The 25,909-nt window shown below is 35.2% G+C and overlaps 1 protein-coding gene across 1 annotated transcript in view; it reads right to left on the reverse strand.

Moving 5' to 3' along the window:
- The window catches only part of ADGB (androglobin), a 139,787-nt gene that overhangs the window by 83,554 nt on the left and 30,324 nt on the right, over positions 1–25,909 (reverse strand). The window contains exons 4-12 of the mRNA XM_086625981.1: positions 25,038–25,130; positions 21,787–21,858; positions 20,330–20,518; positions 13,273–13,412; positions 12,203–12,289; positions 10,385–10,587; positions 8,861–8,986; positions 2,855–2,949; positions 201–375 (exon numbers count right to left, since the gene is read on the reverse strand). Of these exons, the coding sequence (XP_086482107.1) occupies positions 201–375; positions 2,855–2,949; positions 8,861–8,986; positions 10,385–10,587; positions 12,203–12,289; positions 13,273–13,412; positions 20,330–20,518; positions 21,787–21,858; positions 25,038–25,130 (1,180 nt within the window). The remainder of the gene's footprint in view (positions 1–200; positions 376–2,854; positions 2,950–8,860; positions 8,987–10,384; positions 10,588–12,202; positions 12,290–13,272; positions 13,413–20,329; positions 20,519–21,786; positions 21,859–25,037; positions 25,131–25,909) is intronic.

Raw genomic sequence — 25,909 nt, forward strand, 5'->3', positions numbered from 1 at the left:
ACTTCTCAAAGCGTTTAAGAAATCATATGTCTAAGGAGAAGTAATGCAAAATTAGAAAAAAAAAAAAAAAACCAGACAGAAAGAGTAATCTTTAGGGAAGTTCTGAAATTAAGCTAATGGATGATAACTATGGCTCTGATAACATTTATAATAATTAAACTGTAATCACAAATTTATTTTGAAAGTTTGAGTATACGAACCTTGAGGTTCAGATGTTGCAACAGTTTCCTTTTTCTGACGGAAAAGCTTCCAACAAGGAACTAGTGGGGATTGTGGAGGTGCTACCAGAGGACAGGACCTAGTTCTAGTAATCAGGACAGGATGGCTATATATGTGGGAAAGTCCATATTGCCTCAGCTTCTCTGAGGAATCAGCCTGTTAAACATGGAAAGATAGTTTGACTGGGATCAGCTCTCATTTCTCATCACCTCTCAAAAGAGAACAGTATGCACACAAAAGCATCTAACGGCTTGGATAACAAACAAACCAAAAATCATTCACCTGACAAGGCTATTCAAAACCATTCGTATCAGGATTTAATATTCCGCAGAAAAAGTATAATTGAATGCTTAGATGTGTTTACACATATTTCACTTTTCCGAATAGATTCATCACTTCTTTCAATTTATTTATATAACCATATTCTTTTAGGTGCTACAGAAAACATTCAAGTGAAGCAAAATGAAAATATAAGAAAACAGCGGTGACAAGATTTTGTTTTAAATAAATATAACTAAAAATACTTTTTCTGAGGAAAAAATCCTTACTTCATGCTGAATTTATAAAGTAGCAGAATTCTAATAGCAACTAGTCTTTTAGATAACTTGTGAAATCTCCATAGTGTAATATCACTTTGAACCAATACATCATTAAAGTTAAGCTTTTTATCTGCTGGCTAATTTAGAAAACACATTAAAGGCACTACAGTCGACCCATATATCAAAGACTTAAGAACAATTTTAGATGTGGACATTGAGTGGTGCTCTTCTCATTAAAATAATAACGGTCCAGTACTTAACATTTTTCACTACTGAAAGTTCTGTTACAGGATTTGTACATCTTTTTTATTTCAAAAAGACACCTTCTTTTGCTTGCTAAATAAATCACCCATAACTTATTTCCTAACACGTTCATCAGGAGGTCTCTGCTCCTGCTCATTGTCAAATGTTCCTGAGGTCCTATCATTACAAACTGCAGAAAAGAATGTAGTTGTGGTTATTTCAACGGAGAAGATCAAGTTAAACACATTAAGGTACAGAAGCAATATATCAGCCTCGTTTGATCTCTGAATTTAAAAAGATACAGAGTGGTGTTTGGTTACACATTTATTTAAACAACTTTAAAAAGCAAGTTAAAACCTCCAAGATTATAAAGGATTTTAAAGACAATCAGTTAGGTGCCATAAAGGAGAACTTGTCAGCGGCTGAGTAGGAAACACTTGAATGACTCAACTATTGACTTTTTTCATCTTATTTGAACAAACTTCAGATAATTAAATTCATGCCACATCAATCCAATTACATACACCCTAGAAAGCACAGTTAAAGGGATGCTGCAAAAATTCTGGAGGGAAATTCTGGCACAAGTGCAGTCAATGACAACATTTCCTCCAAATTTAGAGAGTAACTCTTATCCCAAACAATGAATCCATCTTCCAAACTTTAATTATTTCTATCAGTGTAGTAGCACTCAGCTCCCAAAGAAAGCTGGAAAACAGGCTTTTTTAAACTGAGGCCCACAAGAAATCCACTACACTTCTATATTTAATTTCTGTCAACTTCCATTTTTCTGTCAATTTTTACTAAAATACTGTTTTAGACATATAGATTCATCTGCCTCATCCTATTTGGCTTGCCATGCCTCTTTTTCAGTAGTCTCTGTACCCTAACAGACTGAAGCCAAGTTTGAGACTCAAGGCCTTAGGTGACAGGAAAGACATAACCCTATGTCACCATTTCCAGTTTGCTTTTTGATGACTAGTATTACTTATTATTAGCAAAGAGACAGTACTATCTGAGACCTTAAATTAATATAAATGAAAATAAAATCACAGAAAACAAGCTAGTCTTCAAACCAGCATAATATATATAGCACAATTTTTAAAAAGAAAATAGTTCAAGAATTAAGAGCAGTAAAGCATTACACCTGGAAACCATTTCTGGAAGTTTCTTTATTTTATGAAGCCTATTAGTTTTATGAGAAGGTAACTTAAATTTTAATGTTCTAATTACGATAAATATGATTTAAATGTACAAAAAATTAAATCTCATTAACAATCAACTGAGGAAAGCCTGCTCTGGCATTATAAATAGCTTTCTGTAGAGTGTGAGTGACTAAGGGGAAAGTTAAGCATTGTTTTTACCCCAGCTGCATGAAGTGTAATACTCTCTCCATCTGCTTTCACCAGTCACAACACTAAAGACAAAAATGGATATAAACATGGTATTTCTCATAGAACAACATATTGGAAAATGTATATCAGAGAAGTCATTAATTGCAGTCTGAAAAAAAATCGAAATTCATGTTTTTCAAGTAGCCCTCGAAATAATTAGGCTTTTCATTCAGAAGTATCTCATCATGATGCATTTTCTAGCCCACATCTAGCTTCTCCCAGGAGATTTCAGCTTCTGGGATCTAGAGGAAAGTGGAGTAAAACTGAGAAAATGAGCAAGGCTGTGACAGGAAAATGAATGACCAGAAGTACTGAAATATAAATTTAACTGATAGTCATTACCCGGTGACTGTTTCACTATACTAATTTTATTATTTTTGTTACAACGTAGTTGCTACAGAATGAAACACCCTGATAATAAAATATGTAATGCTTTCTTGTCCTGGGAGCATAGAATCTTACCATCCGCCCTAATGAAAAAATATCCTCTTCAAACAAATGTAGTGGTATACAGCCAGCATACACGACCATTTCTGGCTGGGTTGCCACAGAAGATTCTACAGAGAAAACATTAACATGCTTTAGAATAGTGTAAACAGTAAATAAATGTTTTTGTACCTCACTCTAAATTATTATGCTTTCTCTGCCTTAGTTTTATTATTCTTTTCTTTGTCTGATCGTTATTTCATTCAAAAAAAGAGCTCATTGTAAAATACTCAGAAGAGAAGCCATGGATGGAAAAAAAACAAACACCATATTGGTTTAATCCTTGCATATTTAGAACATCAACAAGTTTTGCGTATTTTACTTCTTTTACACAAACAAATAACAGAAACTACAACTTAGAAATGCAACAGCACTCGCCATTGTTCTTTTATTTTAACTCGAATTTTAAAAATACTAGATCCTAGCATGAAGAACACAATACACATCATCTGGGTAGATGAAGTGAAAACGTACTGATCGGTCAGTACTAGCTAAAGGCTTCTCATTAGTGAAAGTAAAATTTGATTTTGCCAGCAAAAGGATCAAAAACCAGAGCTCTGGCCACTCCTGCCAAGGAATATAATGATTGAGACAAGTAGTTTGAGAAACAGAATGCTTGTAAAACAGGGTTACTACTCTTACTTCTGTCAAGGAGATAGAGAAAGGAGGTAATGACGGCTGCTTCACAAAGTGTGAGGGGGCGATCCCATAGCTCTTATCCCACACACCTTACAGAAGCTTGTTGTCCTGTAATTCTGCCACAAGCAAGGCATAAAAGCAGGGCCACGTTTTCTTTGTTACCCCTAGAAATCTGTTGCACTAGGCAACCATGTGATAATCTCATATCTGTATCTGTGAAAGAAGCCATTGTTAATTCCTGAATGATGAAGAGAAACGAAGGCTGTCTGGCTTTCACACATGCTGAAAGGAAATTAAGAGTCTAAAAAACATAATACTAGAAATGTAGGTCTGTGGTTTGACCTAAAGGTCAGCTCAAAAAGAAGGATACCTGTTTCTCTCTATTTTCCCTTAGTCATCTTAGAAAGCATGCGAAGACAGGATTTCAGTATACAGGTTATGATACCTGTTTTTTCATCAGAATATTTTGTCTTTGTTTCCTTCAGCTCCACCTCAAATATAGGATAATTGCTTCCTATGTTTTGTGAGTATTCAACTGGAAGTTGCTATAAGAATAGGTATTTTCTGTGAGATGGAGTAAAACAATGCTGTTTGCCTACAAAGAAAAAAGGGGAAGGGAAAAGGGAAAAGGGAAAAGGGAAAGGGAAAAGGGAAAAGGGAAAAGGGAAAAGGGAAAGGGAAAGGGAAAGGGAAAGGGAAAGGGAAAGGGAAAGGGAAAGGGAAAGGGAAAGGGAAAGGGAAAGGGAAAGGGAAAGGGAAAGGGAAAGGGAAAGGGAAAGGGAAGATAGGCAAGTGGCTAGAAAATACAATTTATCAGACTTAAAATCTGCTCATTTAGAAGGACATTTTTTTCTTAAATCAGTAAGATATCTCTGCATCTTAAATATTCTTCCAGAAACTCAATTACTCAATTAAATACAAGCTAATAGTAAGTCAGAGTCACTTTTCAGTGCATTCTTAATGTTTCTCACTACATGCTTGTGATTCCTGTGTTAACCATAGCTTTTGTGTTAGCTATGGGTTTCAACTTATTTAAAAGCAAAGCTATAATCTAGGTTTGATCTCAGTCCCTACTGACATATATGATCCATTAAAAATACAGCAGTAGTAGCTGTGATGTACTGCTATACATTACAGAAGAGTGCATGCCACAAGGCACACTGATCTCATTGCATGTGAGAAGTATTTCTCAAATAAAAGTATTTAATCAAACACCAGGTGGAATGTAAAGCTGTCGTGCTCAGTCCAGATGGGTTGTGAAACAAAATGTCTGCAGGGCAGGCAATAAACAGTAATGAACAAATTATTAGAGCATATAAATTATTAACCAGGCACATCATATTCACTTTAATATTACTATTACAATAGTAGAAAGGCTTTGTACAGCATGCCAGTACTTTTTAAAAATAATAAATTATTTTATCATTAAATTATTTTATCATTTTTAACTGTACAAAAAATGAGGAGGATGTGTGCAAATTTTTTGCATCCAAGTGTACTGTTGATTAGCTTGAATTCAGCATCTCAGGAAACCAGTTAAACCAATATCCTTGACACAATTGTATTATTAAATGAAAAATGTTAACAACATATGTACAACAAAACAGTTAGATTCAGCAAAACCTATTATTTATATCCATCAGTGTGGATTTAAGAATTCTGTGGTGCTTTGTTAAAGATTTCTGAATCCTTGTAGCTGCTTATGTTTCATATTTGTGGCCTTGCAAATCTGTCTACAGAGAGTGAGTACTACAATCTGAATGAATGCTTCAGTCCTCAGAAAAATGGAAAGTATCATTTGAATTGATCCACGTAATATACATATATATATATATATATATCTCCAGCCACCTCGAAATAAAGGCCAAGAATGAAAATTGTTGGTTCTGATAGTTCTTAACCATTTTTATTTTTCAAAAAAGTATAAGTTTGGAAGACTTGCAAAAAATTTTTCTCACTATATCTTAAGGTTTCTCTTTAAGTATTTATTTGTCAAACAAGATGATGCTGAGTTTTAGCTTTCCAAAACACTTCAGTTGGCTTTCAATACCCTTCCTATAAGGTGTGCAGATCATATTTTAATCTCTGCTGTTGTGCTAGGCATAGATTAGCTTTGCCTATTGGAGACTATTTTTTTAGTCTTCAGAAAAATGACCTATGTGCTTTCCAGAATTGACATAAATATTGCAGAATGATAATATGAATTTGAAAAAGCAGAAAAAAAAATAAAAGGCTCTGGTCCCTATCTATAAATGAAAACTTTTGAATAGGCAAAAAGAAAATGAAAACTTTACAGTTATGTGTTATGTATCTCATTGACTCTGACGGTTAACATTATAGATCTACTTTTATGTTTAAAAAATTCTGAAGTTATACTTATTATCTCCCAACACTTCTGTGACATAGAAAATATTATTATCTCTAATTACAAAACTAGTATCAAGGCACAATGAGACTTAGCAAAAATAAATGGCTGGTTTGTTGAACAAACTCACGAATTCCTGGCTAGTGCCCTATCCAGAGGAATAATATTCTCCCTCCAGCAGTTCAGAAATTATTAGCAAAACCATTACTCTAGAAACAGAAATGGCAAGCGGAGCGGTGGCTCTTTATAGGAACAAGAGGCCTAAGCAGCTATATCATATCATCATAATAACTCTTTATGGAATGAATGGACTCCCTAGCTATGAAAGAAGAAATAATTACTAGAAGAAAAAGCTTATGAGTGGCAAAGTGCAGATTGTGTGCTAAAATGGGCCAGCAGGAACATACAAATTATCTACAAAAACTTCCCAAGGACTGGTGGGCTGATAAGACACAGGACCAAAGACCTGGTTGTTCTCAGGAAGAGCCCTGGCTGATCAAGTGAAGGGCTTGTTATTCTGTTGGATCTACACAGTAGGATGAACAGAGAAACCGGTTCAAGGCTTCAAGGATCCTGCAACTCATATTGCATTGGGGGGTGCAACAGGCATTGGCAGCTAATCTTCAGAGCAGCTCGTACAGTGCTGCATTTTAGATACGTGACCAAAATGGCGTTGATCATGTCTCAGCTATTGCTGAGCAAAGCTCACATAGCATCAGATCCTCCTGTTTCTCACTCTGCTGCCCCAGTGAGTAGGCTGGGGTTGGGCAAGAGGTTCAGTCCTTCTGATTCTCTTCCCTGTCTCACTGGTGGGTAGTGAACGAGTGACTGGGTGGAAGGACTTAGCTTAACTAAGAAGTTTCTGAATACAGAAGTAACTGGTATGTCAATATGTATGAAACTAAACAAGGTAGTGAATATACGAGGTAATGAAAACAAAAAGTTTTGCCATTTTAGAAGTAAAATATAAATTATATCAAAAGCAGTTAAATACCTCTTCAGAAATAATTCATATTTATCACAGAAAGAAAAACGATTCCCTTTAAGTCCTCACACTCAATAGATAGAATGAGAACTTGCAGTAGGGAAACAAATGCTTCTATGGCACTGGAAATGAAATGCTTTTCAAGCCACCTACATTGAAAAAACAAAAAAGCTGTTGCATTAAGTAAAGTCACTGTCACAAAATTCCCAAGAACAATTCAGAAACTTTTTACAACTAGTGCCTCTGGAATCTGACTTTGAATCAAACCCTACTTTTAAATGTTACTTTATGCACAAAACTGTTTCTACTGTCCCAGGTCACTTTGAAGAGCACCTGTCTCACAAAGCCTGCAAACTTTTCCTCTTGTGGCTACAATCTCACAGCAAAAATTCATTTTAATTCAGTATTACTTCAGTTTGCAGTTTTCCTTTTATTTTTTTTTTCTTTGAAGTCTAATAATCTTAAATTTGCTCCATATTTTACAGCCTCTGACTTTACCATCTCCACATTTACTTCTATTCAAACTCTTACCAAGTTTATTAGTGAGATATCTACCTCTTACTCTCTTTCAAATCTCTTTTCTGGTTCAGACCTAGGACAAGAGACTTCTCTGACAACCGTATTTGAGCCCTGAACTAATAATCTTTCTAATTAGCCTCTTCACAGGCCACTATCTGTCTTTCAGAAAACAGCATAAACTCTGCTTTAAATGGGAGAAAAAGACCAAAATGTCATGTGGTTCTTCATACAGAAACACTGCCTGATGATTTTTAATGCTCTTTCACTCATTTTGCACAACAACTAGAATTCATCACTTAGATCCTTCTGCTTCTCCTTTGCTTTCTTTTCCCCACAAAGTGCTTGCATACTGAGCACATTCCTTATATTCATGTGAAATGCCTCATTGCCCCTTCCACAACTACTGCCACTGAAGCAAACCATGTTCCTGTAATATATTTTAGAATTTTCTGTTTAACTCTTTTAGTAGTATCTAAGGTAGGAATTCAAACGAATATATTTGCTGATGACAAACAGCAATATTGGTTTGATAGAAATTTTATTTAAACCATCAATTTTAACCAGGATTTAAATCAAGAAGCAGGAATCCAATTTACATAGTGAGTTTTGTCCTTGTTATACATTTTTACTTTGCAGTTATTTTCCCAAAGAAAGATGCTGTACCTATTCTTACCTGTTGATTTGCAACTAGATAGCTAGTCCTATGGAAATGTTGAACGTGTGGAAATATAAGCAACGAGAAAAGCAAATGACCTTAATGTACACTTAAGACTTTCTATACTTCATGCTAGTAAACATAACATTTCCTATTGACTGATTAGTTGAACAATTAGCATTTACTTATGCTTTGTTTAAATTGTATTTTAGTGTTTTAAAAAAAAATGCAGAAAGTAAGAATTTGTTTAATTTTTAAGCTATCATGAACATATCAATATAAAAATATATTCATCAAAATATATTTCCAGGATAAAGCAATCAAATTTATTAAAACATTAAATTGTGGAGTGAATTCTAATGAGTATTTCTGGCCACTCTCACCCCCTGCCCTTTAACAAAGAAGTATTCCTGCTTTTTCCAATCACAATTTACTGAATAAAGTAGATATTGAACAAATAAGTTATTAGAGAGGAAGCTTTTTATAAAAAAAAAAAAATACAGAAAGACAGATTACCACTAGAACAAAACTTAGCCCCACAGGACTGGTCAGCAACTTCTAAATATTCTGCATAGCTTTACTTCATATTTTGATATTAAACACAAATTACAGCAATACTATTCTTAATATAAATTATAGGATTTTAATAGGTTATAGTGACTTTAATCTGTATTGCAGCCTCTAAAAATATTGCAATTTTTTAACAAATTAGTGTGTTTCGCCTCTCCTCAATTAAATTCAAAAACAAATAAAAGCAAAGCCCTTTGCTTTACATGTGTCTCCTATTTCTATTTTTAGCTTCAAAAGAATAGGACTTACTTTCAGTTAAGGCCTGAAGACAATATTGGGCTTCTGCCAACATTTGTGAAGACTGAACTGGTAGCTTGTTTTTCTCTTTTTCTCCTTCTCTGCTTTTCTTTCCGATTTCTCTCTGCCCTGCTTTTTCTATTAAGCAAAATAAAGATTAAATATTTTTCTTTTCAGACACAAACTTTCAGTCATAAAGTCTCATACTGAGTAAATGCCTTAAAGATGATTTGCAGTTAGAAGAGTTGAGACACAATAAAGAACTAACGTCGTTCAGATTTACTGAGAAGGGGCTAGGAAGGCTCAGTCCCACCTTCCAATTATTGCGCGGCTCTCATGTACCTACTGTAGTGTTTGGAATTCCTGAATTCCTGGCACTGCGTCAAATACTTTCTTCATGTCCCTGCTCCCATGCATCAGTAATTTCCAAAATAATCTAATATAGATGAGACATAGCTTTCCAAAGGACATGGAAGAAGAAAGTCTCCCACAGTCAGAAACTTCTTTTAAGGTTCAGAACTTTGACTACAGGAAATTCTGTACACTTCAAATTAAAAAAATCCTAATCATTAATAGAGCATCAGAACACAGCTTGTAGCTGTACAGAGCTTATCATAACATAACACTTCCCTGATTGTTAGCTATTTCAGATACTAATAGCATTTCTAAGTCTTAGGCAGATTTAAATTTCAAAGTTTTCTGGGAATAAATTACAGCACCCTGTTGGATGAATGACAGTACTCTTCCCAATGGCTACATCCCTGTGCATGTCCCTTCCAAACTCTGAAATATCTACTATGCTGGTGGATGAGTCATAAAGTGATAGCAAGAATTCCTAAGAAAAGATAATATCCCCTCAGCCAGGTGTCTTCTAATATTTTTACACTACTTTTGACATTAGGACTAAATATTTGGGATTCAAAGAGGGGAAGGCAGAGATTTTTTTCTAAATCTAGGGAGAAATAGAAATTTTAGTATATGATGTGTACCTTCAAAAGACATTAGAAGTGTTGTGAAATTGTATCCATGCCTTGAAGCTAAAAACGGCAACTCAACCTCAAACATAAACATTGAAGAATAATATACTGGAACAAATAAGTTTCTACATCTAAGGGTTTTTTTATTTAAATGTAAATAGGATTAGTAGCTCTTGAAGAAAATTAATACCTATACCTAGTAGCTTAAACAGAAAATTTGCTATAAATAAAAATGCAGGTAGACATTAGAACATACTTGTAAGCACTCTCTGTATGTAATCATGCTTTGTAACATCCATTGTGAAATGGATAATTTATTGATGGTCAGAGTAGTGTTTCCTTTGGGGAAACTGTAACCTCTCTGATTGTTATCCCTCTGCAAAGAATCAGTCTTTGTAGAAGACAGAGCTGAAAAAATCTGTCATAAAATGAAGCTGTTTTCATAAAATAAGAGTACTGCTCTAATGAGGTCTATAGTTCAAAGTTTTTTGAATTTACACCATTGCAACATGTCCAGTGAAACAACAAAGCCATAGAGTTCCATGTGGGATAATAATACCTTTGCTAATTTTATCAGCTTTCTCAGGTTTATCAGACAGCTTATTCACAGATGAAACTTCATTTTTTAACTCTGAGACTTTGGTCTCTCTAGGTTTTGTATCTGACTGAGGAATACCAAGTTCTGGAGTTTTCTTATTTGGCAACTTGAATTCTGGCACAATCGCTTTCAGAAAGCCCCAGACTTTGTCCAAGTATCCAGGCCTTTAAAAACAAACACATGTATATGTCAACGATAATGATATTTGCAGTAAGAAAAGAAAGCGTGATTTTAATTTAGACAACACTATACTACAACTGACAGTCCACCTCTTAGAAAAGTTACTAGGTTATTTTAGTAAATAAAATACACTTACCTGATTTTGCATATCGGTCGATTTGTTAAGAAACAGATTATAAAGAGATGGAGGTGAGAGAAGCACAAAAATAAAGAATCCTTTCTAAAGCTTTTTAGTCGATAAAAGTTGCAGTGGGGAAATTCACAGACCACTTTGCACTACACCATATAATAATTTGATTCTGGCTCTGTACAATAAAAACCTTCTCAAAAGTAATCCCAGACTATGCTTTCCTAACTGTTTCAGCACAGGTAGTTCCATGCTTCTTCCACCACCAGCTACCACAGCTTTTTGATATGACATGACAGTTGCAGACATACTGGTTGTCCACAGAAAGTCAGTGATTCTAGAAATAATTTAAAACTGAATGAATAGTTCAGGGCTATGAATAAGTTTTATGCAAGGTAACTTCATGTGACCTTTTATTAAAAAAAAAATTATAAATTGATTGTACAAGAGCTAAAGTCATATTATGCTACTATTGCAAAGACTGTGATATTCACATTTTCTTATTCCGGAATATAATATATTTGCAGTAAGTGCCAGATTCATGAATACTACTTTTTTTGCTGTTGCAATTGTAAAATGAACTATATGAAGAAACAAAATTTAGGCTACTTAGAAATCTAAGTCCATGGGCTACATACACACTACTGTAAGACACAAACACATCAAAATCTTAAATTGCAAGCACAGCTTGAGATATAAAAATTACTGAAATAAGGGCTAAAATAGCCCTTGACTGAACTTATTTAATGTTGAAATATCATTATAAATAAACAATTATATCTAAATAAATTACATATAAATCAAAACTATTTGTTATCTATGTATTCATTAGAATGCAAACCCCTGTAATTTAAAACAAATACCTAGATATTTAAAACCTGTATCTCAGTCATTCTTTCAGTAAAAAGAATGTCAATCTGGAAAAATAGAATGTGTGTTCTTTAAAACGAAATGGACTTAAACATAGAGGAAACAAGAAAAAAACTTTATTATATGTAGGAAATAGTTTTTTTGGTTGGAAATAAAAGTGTATCAGCTGTTCCAATTTAAAAGGTGAAAACATCATAATAGCTAAAGTTGATTACGTCCAAATTCACGATGTACACATTCAGATATAAAGTTATTACTACTACTTGCAGACATTTTGAATTTGTATGCTGGACCAAACATAGATTTCTCTAACCCTGTTTTCACCACAGTGTTTAATATTTAATTAAAATAAATTAATTTTATAAAGAATAGGCATCAGCTTAACATGATAAACAGCTCTACAAACAACTGTATGACCTACAAAGAAAAACACACTAAAATTGCATTCCTTGAAGGCGCTTTTCTCAAGTGTCAGAAGTAAAAAACGTACACTTCCCAAAATTGATGCTGAAGGATTTGAGGGCTCAGCTTTATTTTTCATATTGCCTTATAGAATTAAAAATCAACAACTAATATGTACATTTTTTAATAGACGAACTTACTTGAGAGGAATAACTTCTGGTATCCATCCAGTCAGTGTATGTAGAACTGTAAATTCCTCCAGCTCTCTTTTTCCAGTTTCATGTATACTGTAAGACAAAAACAGATGTTATACAGAATTGTAATATAACCAAATCACAGCAAACTCTGTAGTCTACATTGCTTTCTGTAGGAGCAAGACTATACACAAACAGAATAGCTCGCTGAAAAACAAGTTGTTACATGCCGTTTTAGGAGTTTCCTGATCCACTGCTAACTACTAGCCTACAAAGTCAAATTTGCTTTTATGCCTTTTCATCAGGCCCATTATTTTACTGTTCCCTCTGGTACAATGGCATAGCCTCAACATCGTTACCAAGTATACTATGTATAGTCACACACAATAAAGCCTCTTTTTGCGGTGTTGGAGATACGGGTTTGAAATCCCTCACACTAGAAGGGGGATGTGAATCCAGAACTTCCATTTCCAGAGCAGCTGCTCTAACTCCCAGGTTATTACGCCCAAGTTGTCTGTATTTCCAGTGTACCACACTCCACTCTTTCAAACTGATACAGTCTCCTACTCTCTGGAGAGATTCCCAGCTATAGATCCTGAGAGGATGGAGGCCACCTTCTACTTTCCGGGTCAGTTTTAGGGAAATGGATCACCACACAGCCCACAACAGCAGAACTGTACCAAAATCATCAAAAGTAGCTTACAATACTCTATTTTCAATACTGGTTAAGGCTTCTAATTAAAACTTTATCAAAACTTTTTGGACACTTCCGTTTGGCAGAAAACCACATCAAGACTTTTAAGAGTAATGGCAAACAGATACAGAAAACAGGTACAGTACTCTAGTTTCTTTGCAAAGTTTTTTGTGCATAAATGTACACACACATAAAAAGGAAACACTACACCTTCTGCAGCTACAGGGGACTTTGCTTTACTGGTTTACTGTGTCACTTTTCAGAAAAGTGTCTATTTGCTATTATAAAATTTTTAGAAAAATATATTTCCCATTATACTAAAACAATTTTTTGCAATTTTCATGTGTAACTTCACAAAACAAATCGAGCTGACTAAACATACCTAGTATTTGCCAGCTTAATGATAGCTTTGGATAGCAACATTGACCAAAGTTCAGTTTGTTCGGTTGTTGCTGGCAGTAATAAATTATCCTCTTCATTGAAAGGCATAGTGTCATCCACAATAATCTTTCTCCAGCAGCCCTATGATAGAGGGAGGGGGAGGAAAGAAGAAAGAAAACACTGAGCTTGTGGGCTGGAAAAAGAAAATGTATGTAAGAGAACTTTTAATACTTTCACAAGAACCAATTCTACTGTAATTTGATTTACATTGCAGATGGTTTTAAGAGAAGTTCTCATATAATATCTGTATTCATAGCATTTGATTACTGCTCTGACTTATTTATTTCAGAGATTAATCTAATTGCAGCTATTTCCAAATATATTTCTTCTCATATGTGCAGTCCATCATGTGCATGCATTCATTGCTGTTTCTTCAGCTGCCGTGACAGATGCCTGAGAAACAGTAATGATTAAAAAAAGGCTTAACTAATATATCAGTTTTGCAAATGCCTCTTTAAGGTTTTAGTCTGGAAAATACTTGCGATATAAGCAGTCCCCCTTGCTTCCAAAGAACTACCTGGGCATGTTGGCTGTGGCGGTTAGTGTCCTGGAAAGCATTTAAATTGTATCTTATAAAACAGTATAGGAAACAATACAAAATTAACAAATTTAACAAATATCCATATTTTCATGATAAGAAACAAACAGGTAAGACAAGATACTGATGCCTCCAATACCAGGTATTTCATTAGTAACTTGAGATAGTATCCCACAAAATAACCTTCCCTTCCAGTCTCCAAAAGAGTCTCTGTCCTAGTAATTGAGACATAAGAGAGAGGCAAAGGAATTAGCGAGGCAACAGCAAGTGCTTCTGTTAGCTCACACAAAAATGATGAACAGCGACCAAATTCCTAAAATGTTCACCATACATTATCAGAAAGGTCAAAATCACTGCTCTCTACTTGTAACTAAACTGTGGCTTCTAGCTGAAATGCCCGTTGATTGTATGAGTTCTGTAAGTTTCAGAAGAAAACAAATTTAGGCCATATGGCAAAGATAGCCAAAAAGCATAAAACAGACTAATATTTTTTAGGATAAAAACTATTTCCTAACAGCCAAAAGTAAATTAAGATTTCACAAGTTTGAAAAGGACCTAGTAAGTGAAACGATCACGTATTCATCTCCTCTTTCAGTCACTACTGAAGGTTAACAGAGAGAGCAGTACAAGTTGAAAAGTAAAAGAAAAGACTGAGGTTTGGTTTTCTTTATCTCAGGACATTTTTTACTTCAGAGTAGTAATTCTGTGCATATAATTCTTAAAAGAAAATAGTATTTTTTGCATATGTAGCACCATTAAAAATATTATCTCCTCAACAATTGCTGGCCTCCTATACTTAATAAATAATAGAATCCATATGACAACTATTTTGCATCAGTGATAACCTTTTTTATAGCATTTCATTATTAACTCTAAAAACAATTATGCTAGTTTAAGGAGATAAGACACCAAGAGAAAGAAAGAAAAATATGTGAGGCAGAAGGATTATGGATAGAAAAAGAAATCTATAGGTGAGAAAAAGTGGAAATAAAGAAACAAATTCAATAAAGCCTCAGGAATACAAAGTGAAAGTAGGATGGATGCAGGGTAGAACTGAAAGAAAATCGCATCAATTATGTGAAAAATTATTATCCACAGGTTTGATCTGATGGATAACAATCCCCTCAGGACTCAATACAGCATTTTACTGAAACCAGTTCATTATTCTTCCACTGTGCTTCCTCTCACTTTTAATTTGATTTTCCACTTTCTCCTGTGAAATCTGTTTCTACTATATCTCTACTGATATTTCTCTTTTCTCATTTGCACATTTCATAGAATAGAATCATAGAATGGTTAGGGCTGGAAAGGACCTTCAAAGGTCATCTAGTCCAACCCCCCTGCAAGGAACAGGGATATCTCCAACTAGATCAGGTTGCTCAGGTTGCTCATTTTCTTTAATCTTCCACTATTTGACTCTCTCTTTTTTTTTTTTTTCTGTGAAATGCAGCTGTACAACAGAGGAAAACAAATGAAATAAACCCAAAGGCCCCAAAAAACCCAAAACCAAAATAAAAGTGACAAAGTAAAACACCCTGATTACTCTTATAGATGCTTTAAAATACTGTCTTTTATCACATGAGTATAACAACTCTGCAGCATTAAGTTCAAACACAGAATAATGTCCTCTGCTGAGGAACCTGGGCAATATCTTTTTTGCCTTCTCAAACTCATGGAACTCTTATTTCCTATACAAATATAAGTTATTGCCTATGTGGAGGCAGTATTAAGGGATGAGGAAAGATGAGCCATGTAAATCAGCAAAGTGCTCTCCCTTACAGGAAAGTCAAGAGATTCTTCCAGTTTTAACTGCTTTGCTATTTCTCCCTCAGTGCTGGCTAGCTGACATGTATCAACAGCAAACTGCATGAAACCTCCTTTTAAAATATCATATTTGATCTATATTGTATTAGAACTGTAAGTTTATCTTAATACAAATATGTGGTGTAGGATTATTTAAAAATAAAATTAATATGCTTAGGGTTTTATTCCCTCTCAAGAGACAAGTATCAAACTGCAACTTGTGTGAGTGCAGCTATTCAAAAACTCTCCCTGGCTTTGCATTTATGTTCATTCCAAAAGATGGAGGGATTTATAAACAATTTAACAGAAAAAGAAATCCCTCCTTACTTTCATTCACAGGAAGTCTTTCTACTATAACCACTAGAGCAATGGTTTCCAGCATAGAGATAGAACAAGAGCAATTGTCCAAGGGTCATGGAAGTGTTTGAGTAATTATTTTGTATCTGTAACTGTAGAAATGTAGAATCGTAGAATCATAGAATGGTTAGGGTTGGAAGGGACCTTAAGGATCATCTAGTTCCAACCTCTCTGCCATGGGCAGAGAAATCCTCCACTACATCAGGTTGCCCAAAGCCTCATCCAACCTGGCCTTGAACACCTGCAGGGATGGGGCATCCACAACTTCTCTGAGCAACCTGTTCCAGTGTCTCACCACCCTCAATGTAAAAAATTTCATCCTTATATCTAACCTAAATCTTCCCTCTTTCAGTTTAAATCCATTGTCCCTGGTCCTGTCACTACACGCACTTGTAACAAGTCCCTCTCCAGCTTTCCTGTAGGTCCCCTTTAGGTACTGGAAAGCTGCTATAAGATCAACCCGGAGCCTTCTCTTCTGCAGGCTGAACAACCCCAACTCTCTCAGCCTGTCTTCATAGGAGACGTGCTCCAGCCCTCGAATCATCTTCGTGGCCCTCCTCTGGACTCGTTCCAGTAGCTCCATGTCCTTCTTGTGTTGGGGGCTCCAGAGCTGAACACAGTATTCTAGGTGGGGTCTCACGAGAGCAGAGTAGAGGGACAGAATCACCTCCCTCGGCCTGCTGGCCACACTTCTTTTGATACAGCCCAGGATACGGTTGGCTTTCTGGGCTGCCAGTGCACATTGCTGGCTCATGTTGAGCTTCTCATCCACCAGCACTCCCAAGTCCTTTTCCTCCGTGCTGCTCTCAATCCATTCTCCGCCCAGCCTGTAATTGTGCTTGGGATTGCCCTGACCCACGTGCAGGACCTTGCACTTGGCCTTGTTGAATTTCATGAGGTTCTCACAGGCCCACCTCTCCTGCCTGTCAAGGTCCCTCTGGATGGCATCCCTTCCCTCCAGCGTGTCCACAACACCACACAACTTGGTGTCATCTGCAAACTTGCGGAGGGTTCACTCGATCCCACTGTCCATGTCTCCAACAAAGAGAATATGTTAAATATGTTAAATAGCTATGTTCAATAGCACTGTCTTAAAGAACTCTGTACTGAGATGTTTCTAAGTGATATGCTGTGTACAACTGTGAGGTTCTCTGCACACTTCCAACATGAAACTTGGCCAGTTTATCCATCTGAGGCACTGGCCTGCTGCTGTCCTTTTCCAGAAGCATCATCTGCTGCAGATGTAATAAAAGTTCGTTTACTTTGAAGTTCTAAAACTATCGTGAGATAGGAAGTTTGTGCCCTCTCCTTTTGTAGAGCAACACTAATTATCTCAAATAATGGTAAACTGGAGATTTGCCATGAAGACTATTAGGAAAAAAAATCTCTTGACTCTTCACCAAGTTATATATATATATGCTCTTCCTCTCCTCTGGTATATTTTTCTGTCTTCTATTGTTATGCAGTAAGAGTGTTGTCCTTGAGTATTCTGACCTGCACTCTTACATTCCGTCATTCAAATCCCTCCATTAGCCACATGAGAGTTTTTCACAAACACAGCCCTCACAAAACCTCTTCCTCCACAGATTTAAGAATTTCATTCTTATTGTTGCTCTTTCTTTTGACTGCCTCCTATTGGCTCAGAACATCTTCGCAAGAGACATCTATGTTTTTAACTTTTTACCAACAACCTTCCAGGTTGCTCTTTCCTGATTCTCCTCTTCTCCTCTTGCATTTCCTCCAGATTTTGGTGGCTCCTTTTTACTGTATGAGGGTTTTTTCTATGCATATATATTAATAACATATTCTCCCAGAAAGCTAAATAAGCAATTTTTTTTTTTAATTACTTCATCACACTTTAAGGATATGAAGTAATACTGAATATATAATTTCCCTCAAAAATTCTTTCAATATTTTATTTGCTTTTCTTCTAATTAATTATGTCATATTTTGGATTGAATTTAACTCTATAACTCTTCATGCACTCTCACAGAATAATCTAGTGCTTAGTATCTGCCTAGACAGATGTACCTAATACGAAGCCCTAAGTCAGCTGTTGAACCTCCAGGAAAACTCTCAGAAACTCTGTTTGACTAATTCTGATAGTTCCTCACTCAATATGTGAGATAACTAAATCACGCTTGGAAAAATCTCACACCTATCATCATTGACAATAACAGACCACTTCACCACCCAAATTCGTCTACTTAAATTCTGCTGCTGGAGACAGTTGGTGTGGTGATGCCGAAAGGAGGTATCTCAAGCAGGTGCTCTGAACATGTCCATAGCTTACCTGGATCTACTGATATGAAAATGTTTAATATGAGCAGCTGAAGCCTCTAAACCTGCTTTGTTAGAGATGATTATGTTTGTTCAATTCACAGTGTGCCAAGGAACAGATATATCTCTTTCAGCATTCCAATGCGTAGAACAAATATTAATCGAACAACTACTTAGTGTTTTTTTTCTTAATCTTGCTGTTTATGTTTTTATTATCAGTAACTTGTGATAGCCTGGTTTTAGCTATTGTATATCAATACTATTAACAACTTAAATTTTATTAATACCTTTTGGCCTGCTTAATCAGTTGTCTTAGCTGTTCGCTTGTATTCATGAGCATTGATTTTAGCTTTTTTTTTTTTTTAGAAAAGCTTTTACACATTCTTTTTTAGGTTTAATTTTCTTTTTTAAATATAACTTTTTCTGTTTCCATGAATTCTGTCTTTTTAGAAGTTCAATAGGATGCTTTTGAGTTTTTTTTCAAGTTTGGGCAACAGGAAGTTTAATAGGGTCAATTATGCACCTTAGTGTTTTGTGACATATTCTTTTTGTAAAACCAGAATAACCCTAACAACATAGACAACTTCTAACTTTTAGGTCAGTGATTATTTCTTTATTTAGTAGTATGAGGTTCAATATTAAATTGTGTTCCCTGTTGACTGTAAAATGTGTTAAGAAGTTATTGTGTTATCTTTAGGAACTCCATGGGATGTTTTGGTTTTACCAGTACATCTTCAGTAAATGGTCCTCACACTGGAAGTCTTTAATCATCTTTAAATACAATTAGATACAAATAGCTCTGTAAAGTCAGTCAACTGAGTTACTTAATAAAAAACATTCTTAATTCTAATACACCAGAATTGTGGGCCACTTGTCTGACTCTACTAAACATTTGCATCAAATCTCCATATTCTACCATTCACTACACAGGAACAGAAATATTTTGAATATAATTTCTAAACAACTAATGCCCACACACAAAAATCAGCAGAAGAAATTAAGACCGAATAAAAATGGGGTAGAAGGTACTGAATTGAGAGAATTTAAATCATACGGTTTATAGTGAAGTGCAAGCCTCACAATGAGTCTTCATATTTTTCTCTCTATCAAAAATGAAAAGAAACACACCTTCTTATTTACTAAAAGCCAACCAACACTGAGAATTCAAGTGATAGAAGGAATTTCCATTCAGGTAGCACATGCATATGATGCTTAGTATCATCATAACATTTTGAGACACAGAGTAAAAAAAAAAAAAAAAAAAAAAAAAAAAATCAACTTGAAGTACTTTCATAAAATAAAAAGGTATAAGAAAGAAACAAAAGAAAGAAAATATCTGTAAATGTGCCAAATCAAAACCAGTTTACATTAGACTATAAGAGGACACATGATTTCAAAATCAGATCCTGTAAAAATAGGATGTAAAGTATCGCATGCAGCTCAAAGAAACTACAAATGGTCAAAATTAATCACTTCTTAAATCAACATTTTAACCACTGATTCTATCATACAGAATGAATCAATTATTTACTGCCAAATGTAACGAAATTGTGCTTTGGGCTAAGGAATGACATTGACAACTGCTGTTTGACACAAAAAAAGAAGTCAGAAGTATCTGAGAAGTTGTTTCAATAGATAGTTTGAACATATGCAACATTAGCAAGTGCCATTATTGGATCCTCTTTCTACAATATAATAAACAAATGAGCCCAAATGTAGTATCTTGTTGCAGTGCCTGGAGAAAAAAAATAAATATCCTAACTATCAGAAAAATTCTATATAATTTATGAAAAAAAGAATATTGCCTTTTCAAGTAATAACTCTGTTTTATCAAGTTCTAAGTTGTACAAAAATCAGATGAACTGCAAGAGGCATTTTTATTAACATGCATCAGCAATTCATGAACACTTCTATTCCTACAATCCATATCTTTTCAATAATAATAAATACTTATCCTAACCATTAAAATTTGCCATGCTTGCTGTATAATATTTATATATTGCTGGAGGGAAGTACTCACCATCCAATAAAGCTTCACTATGTATTTTCCATAGCTATTGTACAGTGGCATGTGTCCCCTGGTAGCTTTACATAGGGCATAAATATGTTCCCATGGTTTCCAAAAGAGTGTGGATGTTCCATTAGTTAAGGCCTTTTCATTATGTATCCTCCAGACTGCATAAATTTCACTTACAATCCATCTCATCAGCTGAAAACAGATAAAATAGAAAAAAAAAAAAACAACACTTTTTCAACCTACACCTTTTAGAAAATTAAAATCAAGTCATATTATAATGATCAAAGAATAAAAAAGATCTTGTTTTAAATGAAGAAGTGACATAAAAATATAGCTATGGTTTCATGCAAAACTTCATTTCACTGGTACGTTGTCTCTTAAAAACATCATAATACCAACCTACAATAACACAAAACTTCACGAAACCAAGTAAAGGCACAATATAAATTATGCTGTTCATTATTTACCAAAGAAAAATGAGGACATATGATTTCAAAATAAATTATGTTACAGGACTTGTGAACTGTCAATTGTTTAATAGCTTATTACTAGATATAGGTGTTAAAAATCAGTATTGGCTTGAATACTTGTTATTTGTACTCAGTAAAAAACCATCCTGAATCATTGAAAGTATTGAATAATTTTTAAAATTTAAAATAGAAGCTTTAACTAATCATGATTTAGACCATGTGTTTTTCTAACATGTAGATTTCTCATGTATGCTACTTTTTCACAAGTATTACCAGACTGTTACAGTGATTTATATAAACAAGAATGACAATAAGCTTTTACTACAAGAAACTCATCCGAAAGTCAATTAGTGGTTCTGTGGACAGAATAACTTATATCATCTGTTTTCTGATGGCTTCCTTCCATACAGTTTCACTGGTTCTGAAATTTGAATTTGCATTGAAGCATTGAAGGAAATACACATTATGAAGTAATATTATATACAGTGAGGCACTCAGATGCCTTGGTTCTACCTGCTTTATATTTTCCTCTGATCTATAGAAATTCAGTAAACATTTATTCAACTCTGGAGAGAAGAAAAAGCTGGCTGGGTGACATAGATTTTCACATGCATGCAGGCATGCTAAGAACATGACTTCAGGAAAGCTTGAATGAAAAATATAAATCCTTTCTAATATAGCTTTATTTGCTCTTATCTTTAGAGAACATTATCCAATAATAATCTTCATCGTTCATAGACTGTATATTTTTAAAAAAATCTCTTACCATCACTGATTTAATTTTTCAAATTCTAAAAAAGGTAAACACTACTTATACAAATCTAGGTGATTTCTTGCCATTTTATTCCCATAATTCTTTTTTAACTTAAAAAATTTGTCACAACTTATTTCTTCATGGTAGAAATTTGGAGTGAAAGCCAAAAAGTTAAAGAGTTAAAAAGAATGAAATAAAATATTTTTAAAGAGGGATGTTAATGTATTTCTACCTACCTCACTACAAAATATATGCTCATTTGCTGAAACAAGGTCAAATGAGGTTTCGTTTTTGACAACCACAGGAATCTAGGAGAAAGTACATTAGTTAAGTCTATAGCCAAATTATCTGAAAAAAAATTATAGAAACACTAATGTTTAACAGTAGTTACACAGAAATGTTAAACATTTGGCAAACATTTATTAGACATTTGCAAACTAAAGGCCATCAGTTTGCAAATCTTGTAGCTGCTTTAGTATTTCTTAAGAAAAATGTCTTAAAATGTAGCTGCTCAGAATTCTACAAAATCATTATTTTTACCACGAGATTTAAAGAGTATCAAATGAAATAATTGCATAAGTAAATTGGGATTCCCTCAATTTATTCACAATATTTGCAGTCCTGCAATTAAATCCTGATCACAACACTGCCTCATACTTTCAGATTTCCTTGGCCCCTACCAAGATTCAAAGGAATTTCTTTCCTCATGGTCTGTTAGGTAGTGGTATTGTCAGTACTAACACTAACTTTATCAAATCTTTGACTGTATTACACAGTTTTGATGACTATTACGTGTTTATACAGTCCATTTTCTTATTGTAAGTAGTTTAGAAATAACGTAGGATTGTAGTTTATTGAACTAAACATATCTGTGCCTTTCCTCACTTATGAGTGGTCATTGCTTAATTCTTCACTTATCACACTAAATAGGCTTGTTTACACTTTCTTTTATAGTTTTTATTAGATTAAGAAGCAACATATATCATCATCATAGTTTTTAATCACTTGACATTTACATTAGTTTTTTCCAACTTACAAGATTTCTAGTAACCATAGCTTCTTGATTGAAAATACACTGGACCAAAACAAACATCAAAGTTTTAATCATGTCTTAAAGAAAAGAAATACTTTCTTCATAGTGCTCTAAAGGCAGTTTTTAAAAGCTATTTTTAATACAGATACATGTTTTCCTGGCTTTCTGAGCTGCCAGCTCTCTTGCTCTCATCTTTCAGATACCTCTACCTAGTTTATGCATTTTGGCAGCATCTCTCATTCAATCTTTTGGTCTTGTCAATTACTCTCATGACCTCCCCCTCTGCTTCCTTCATTAAAAATTAAACTTGGACTTGTTTAGTGTCTAGTTAATAAAAAATGGAACTGACAGGTTGATAAAAGGAAAACTGACAAGCCTGAAAAAGTTGGAAGGATGGTCAAAGTGTTTTAAAGCTTCAGCATTTCATCTGAAGTAAAAAAACTTTAAAACTTAGATTAGCAAGAGCACTGGAGAATACTAACTTTTGAAATAGTAGGCTGTTTATTTCCTTTGCTATTAATTTTAAAAATAAACTGAATAAGAGCTTTGCATAACTTTAACATGTTATGGTTACCTTCCAGACAAGTACTGTCAAAGACGTGGATGTGTTCTAGAAAAATACAATAGTTGAAAGTGAGAAAAAGTACTATATTTCTGGTAAAGCTAATTCATGGTTTCCAGATAGATATTTACTTCAGGTACTTGCTCAAGGGAAGCCTTAACTGGAACAAATAAAACTTGTTTTACCATGACACTGATTTTTAAGTGAGAAAAAAAGAACACAAACTAAAACAGGAAGGCCTTTCTCTGTCCAGGTGTCTTCTAAATGAACGTGGAGACAAAAAGCAGAGCAGACTTGGGAGGATACACTACCATGATGTTTTTTGAATCAGGAGGTGCTGGTCCATGGTTATCTCATTAAGAAAGGCACTCAGACTCCACAGAGCATCATTTAAAATACTATTATTAGACTTAACTATAAAGAAAGGGATTAATACAGATAACCTTATGGTTTTTTAGACACTGGGAATACCCAGTTATGCAGTGTCAAACAGGCTTCTAATCCACACAAAGCATTCTGTGCAGACCCCATCCATTGAACGGGTTAACTCACTTTGCTATTATTGAGCTATAGGATTTGAGCCATGTTTAAACATCTTGAGCTAACACCTTTATTGGCGACATGGACAGTGGGATTGAGTGCACCCTAATGAAGTCTTCCAATGACACCAGGCTATGTGGTGTGCTTGACACACTGGAGGGAAGAGATGCCATCCAGAGGGACCTTGACAGACTGGAGAGGTGGGCCTATACAAACCTTATGAAGTTCAGCAAGGCCAAGTGCAAGGTCCTGCATATGGGTCAAGGCAATCCCAAGCACAAATACAGACTGGGCAAAGAATGGATTGAGAGCAGCCCTGAGGAGAAGGACTTGGAGGTGTTAGCTGATAAGAAGTTCAACACGAACCATCCATATGCACTTGCAGCACAGAAACCCAACCATATCCTGGGCTGCATCCAAAGAAGCGTGGCCAGCAGGCCGAGGAAGGTGATTCTCCCCCTGTACTCAGCTCTCGTGACACATGCCTGCAGCACTGTGTTCAGGTCTGGGGCCCCCAACATAAGAAGGACATGGAGCTGTTGGAGCAAGTCCAGAGAAGGGCCACAAAGATGATCTGAGGGCTGGAGCACGTCTCCTATGAAGACAGGCTGAGAGAGTTGGGGCTGTTCAGCCTGGAGAAGAGAACGCTCCAGGAAGACATTATTGCAGCCTTCCAGTACTTAAAGGGGCCTTACAAGAAAGCTGGAGAGGGACTTTCTACAAGGGCATGTAGTGATAGGACAAGGGGCAATGGCTTATAACTGAAAAGAGGGTAGATTTAGATTAGATATAAGGAACTTCACTCTGAGGGTTGTGAAGCACTGGAACAGGTTGCCCAGAGCAGTTGTAGATGCCCCATCCCTGACAGTCTTCAAGACCAGCTTGCATGAGGCTTTGTGCAACAAGATCTAGTGGAAGGTGTCCCTGCCCATGGCAGCAGAGTTGGAATTAAATGACCTTGAAGGTCACTTCCAACCCAAACCATTATATGATTCTGTAAGAACTTCCTGCTACACTTAGATGAAGGCAAGGAGATGCAGTTGGTGTAATAGCTAGTAACAAGAGGGAGCTGCCTGCAGGCACCTCCATTACAATATGCTGGCTGAGTTTATCCAATGGCCAGGGGTCTCTCCTGGCACCATGCAGGCCTGAAGGACAAGCTGTGTGTGCAGCACAGGTTAACTGCTACAAAGATCACTGACTCCTTGGTGTATAATGGTTTCCCAGACAGGATGGCTACATGTGGTCAAGTGGGTTTTATCTGTTAAACTAATTACCTCTACTAATTTTCCTCTACTTGTGACGTAGCTAGGCAAGTGCATTTTTTCATTATGGCCTTGCTTGTTTCTTACCTTATTTGTTAAAAATTCATGTGGACGTTTCCATGAATGCACTTTTAAGGATGCTGGCAACTCTATCTTCCCTTCAGGATCCTCAAAGACATGCTACATAAAATACACATGAACAAAAATGGAACATTTTTGATTAATTATAGTATTGTATCTTTCAAAAGATTTAATATAATTTATTGTTTACACAATAATTCACTTAAGGGGAAAAACTGCATAGAGGAATTAAGAATATCTATAACTGAACTAAAAGAGTGCAAAGCCCAAACTGAAGATTCGGCACAAAAGCCGCTTGTGTTGTTCAGAGAAGGTTATGTGGTCTGCACTGCCTAAATAGGTCTATGTGACATGTCTCCTTTCGTTTTCACCATTCAGGAAAACCTTCCAAAAAACTGTTCAAGCTTTTAATTCAGGCACTCTTCTACCAAGTTGCTTCTAAGTACTTTTTCTAACTCATTTATTTCTAAAGCTTTTTAAATTGAAGACTGAAAGTAAATATCTAAAGTGTTATTTAGACACAAACAAAGCAGGTTCCACACATTTAAAACTGCTATAGAAATCAAGGGGAGCTATAATTACACAGCATCATGAATCAGAGATTCTCATAGAAGGAATGAGTCTCACATAATTTTCAAACTTCCATTTCCAAAGTAATACTTACTCTCCATGTGAACAGAGGGTGTAAAGATATAGGATATCTTCTTACTTAATAGCACAATATAGGATAAGGAGATGCCTCTGATACTGCTCATGCTGACAGAGAAACTAATGGTCTACTACTATTTTATTTATGCCTGGAATTTAGGCATAAATGGTTTTTAGGCATATTATACATTTCTGTGTATTTCACAGGCCATGATGTACACTATTTATCT

The sequence above is a fragment of the Tauraco erythrolophus genome, chromosome 2 (assembly GCF_009769465.1).
Source record: "Tauraco erythrolophus isolate bTauEry1 chromosome 2, bTauEry1.pri, whole genome shotgun sequence".
In the NCBI taxonomy this organism is placed as follows: domain Eukaryota; kingdom Metazoa; phylum Chordata; class Aves; order Musophagiformes; family Musophagidae; genus Tauraco; species Tauraco erythrolophus.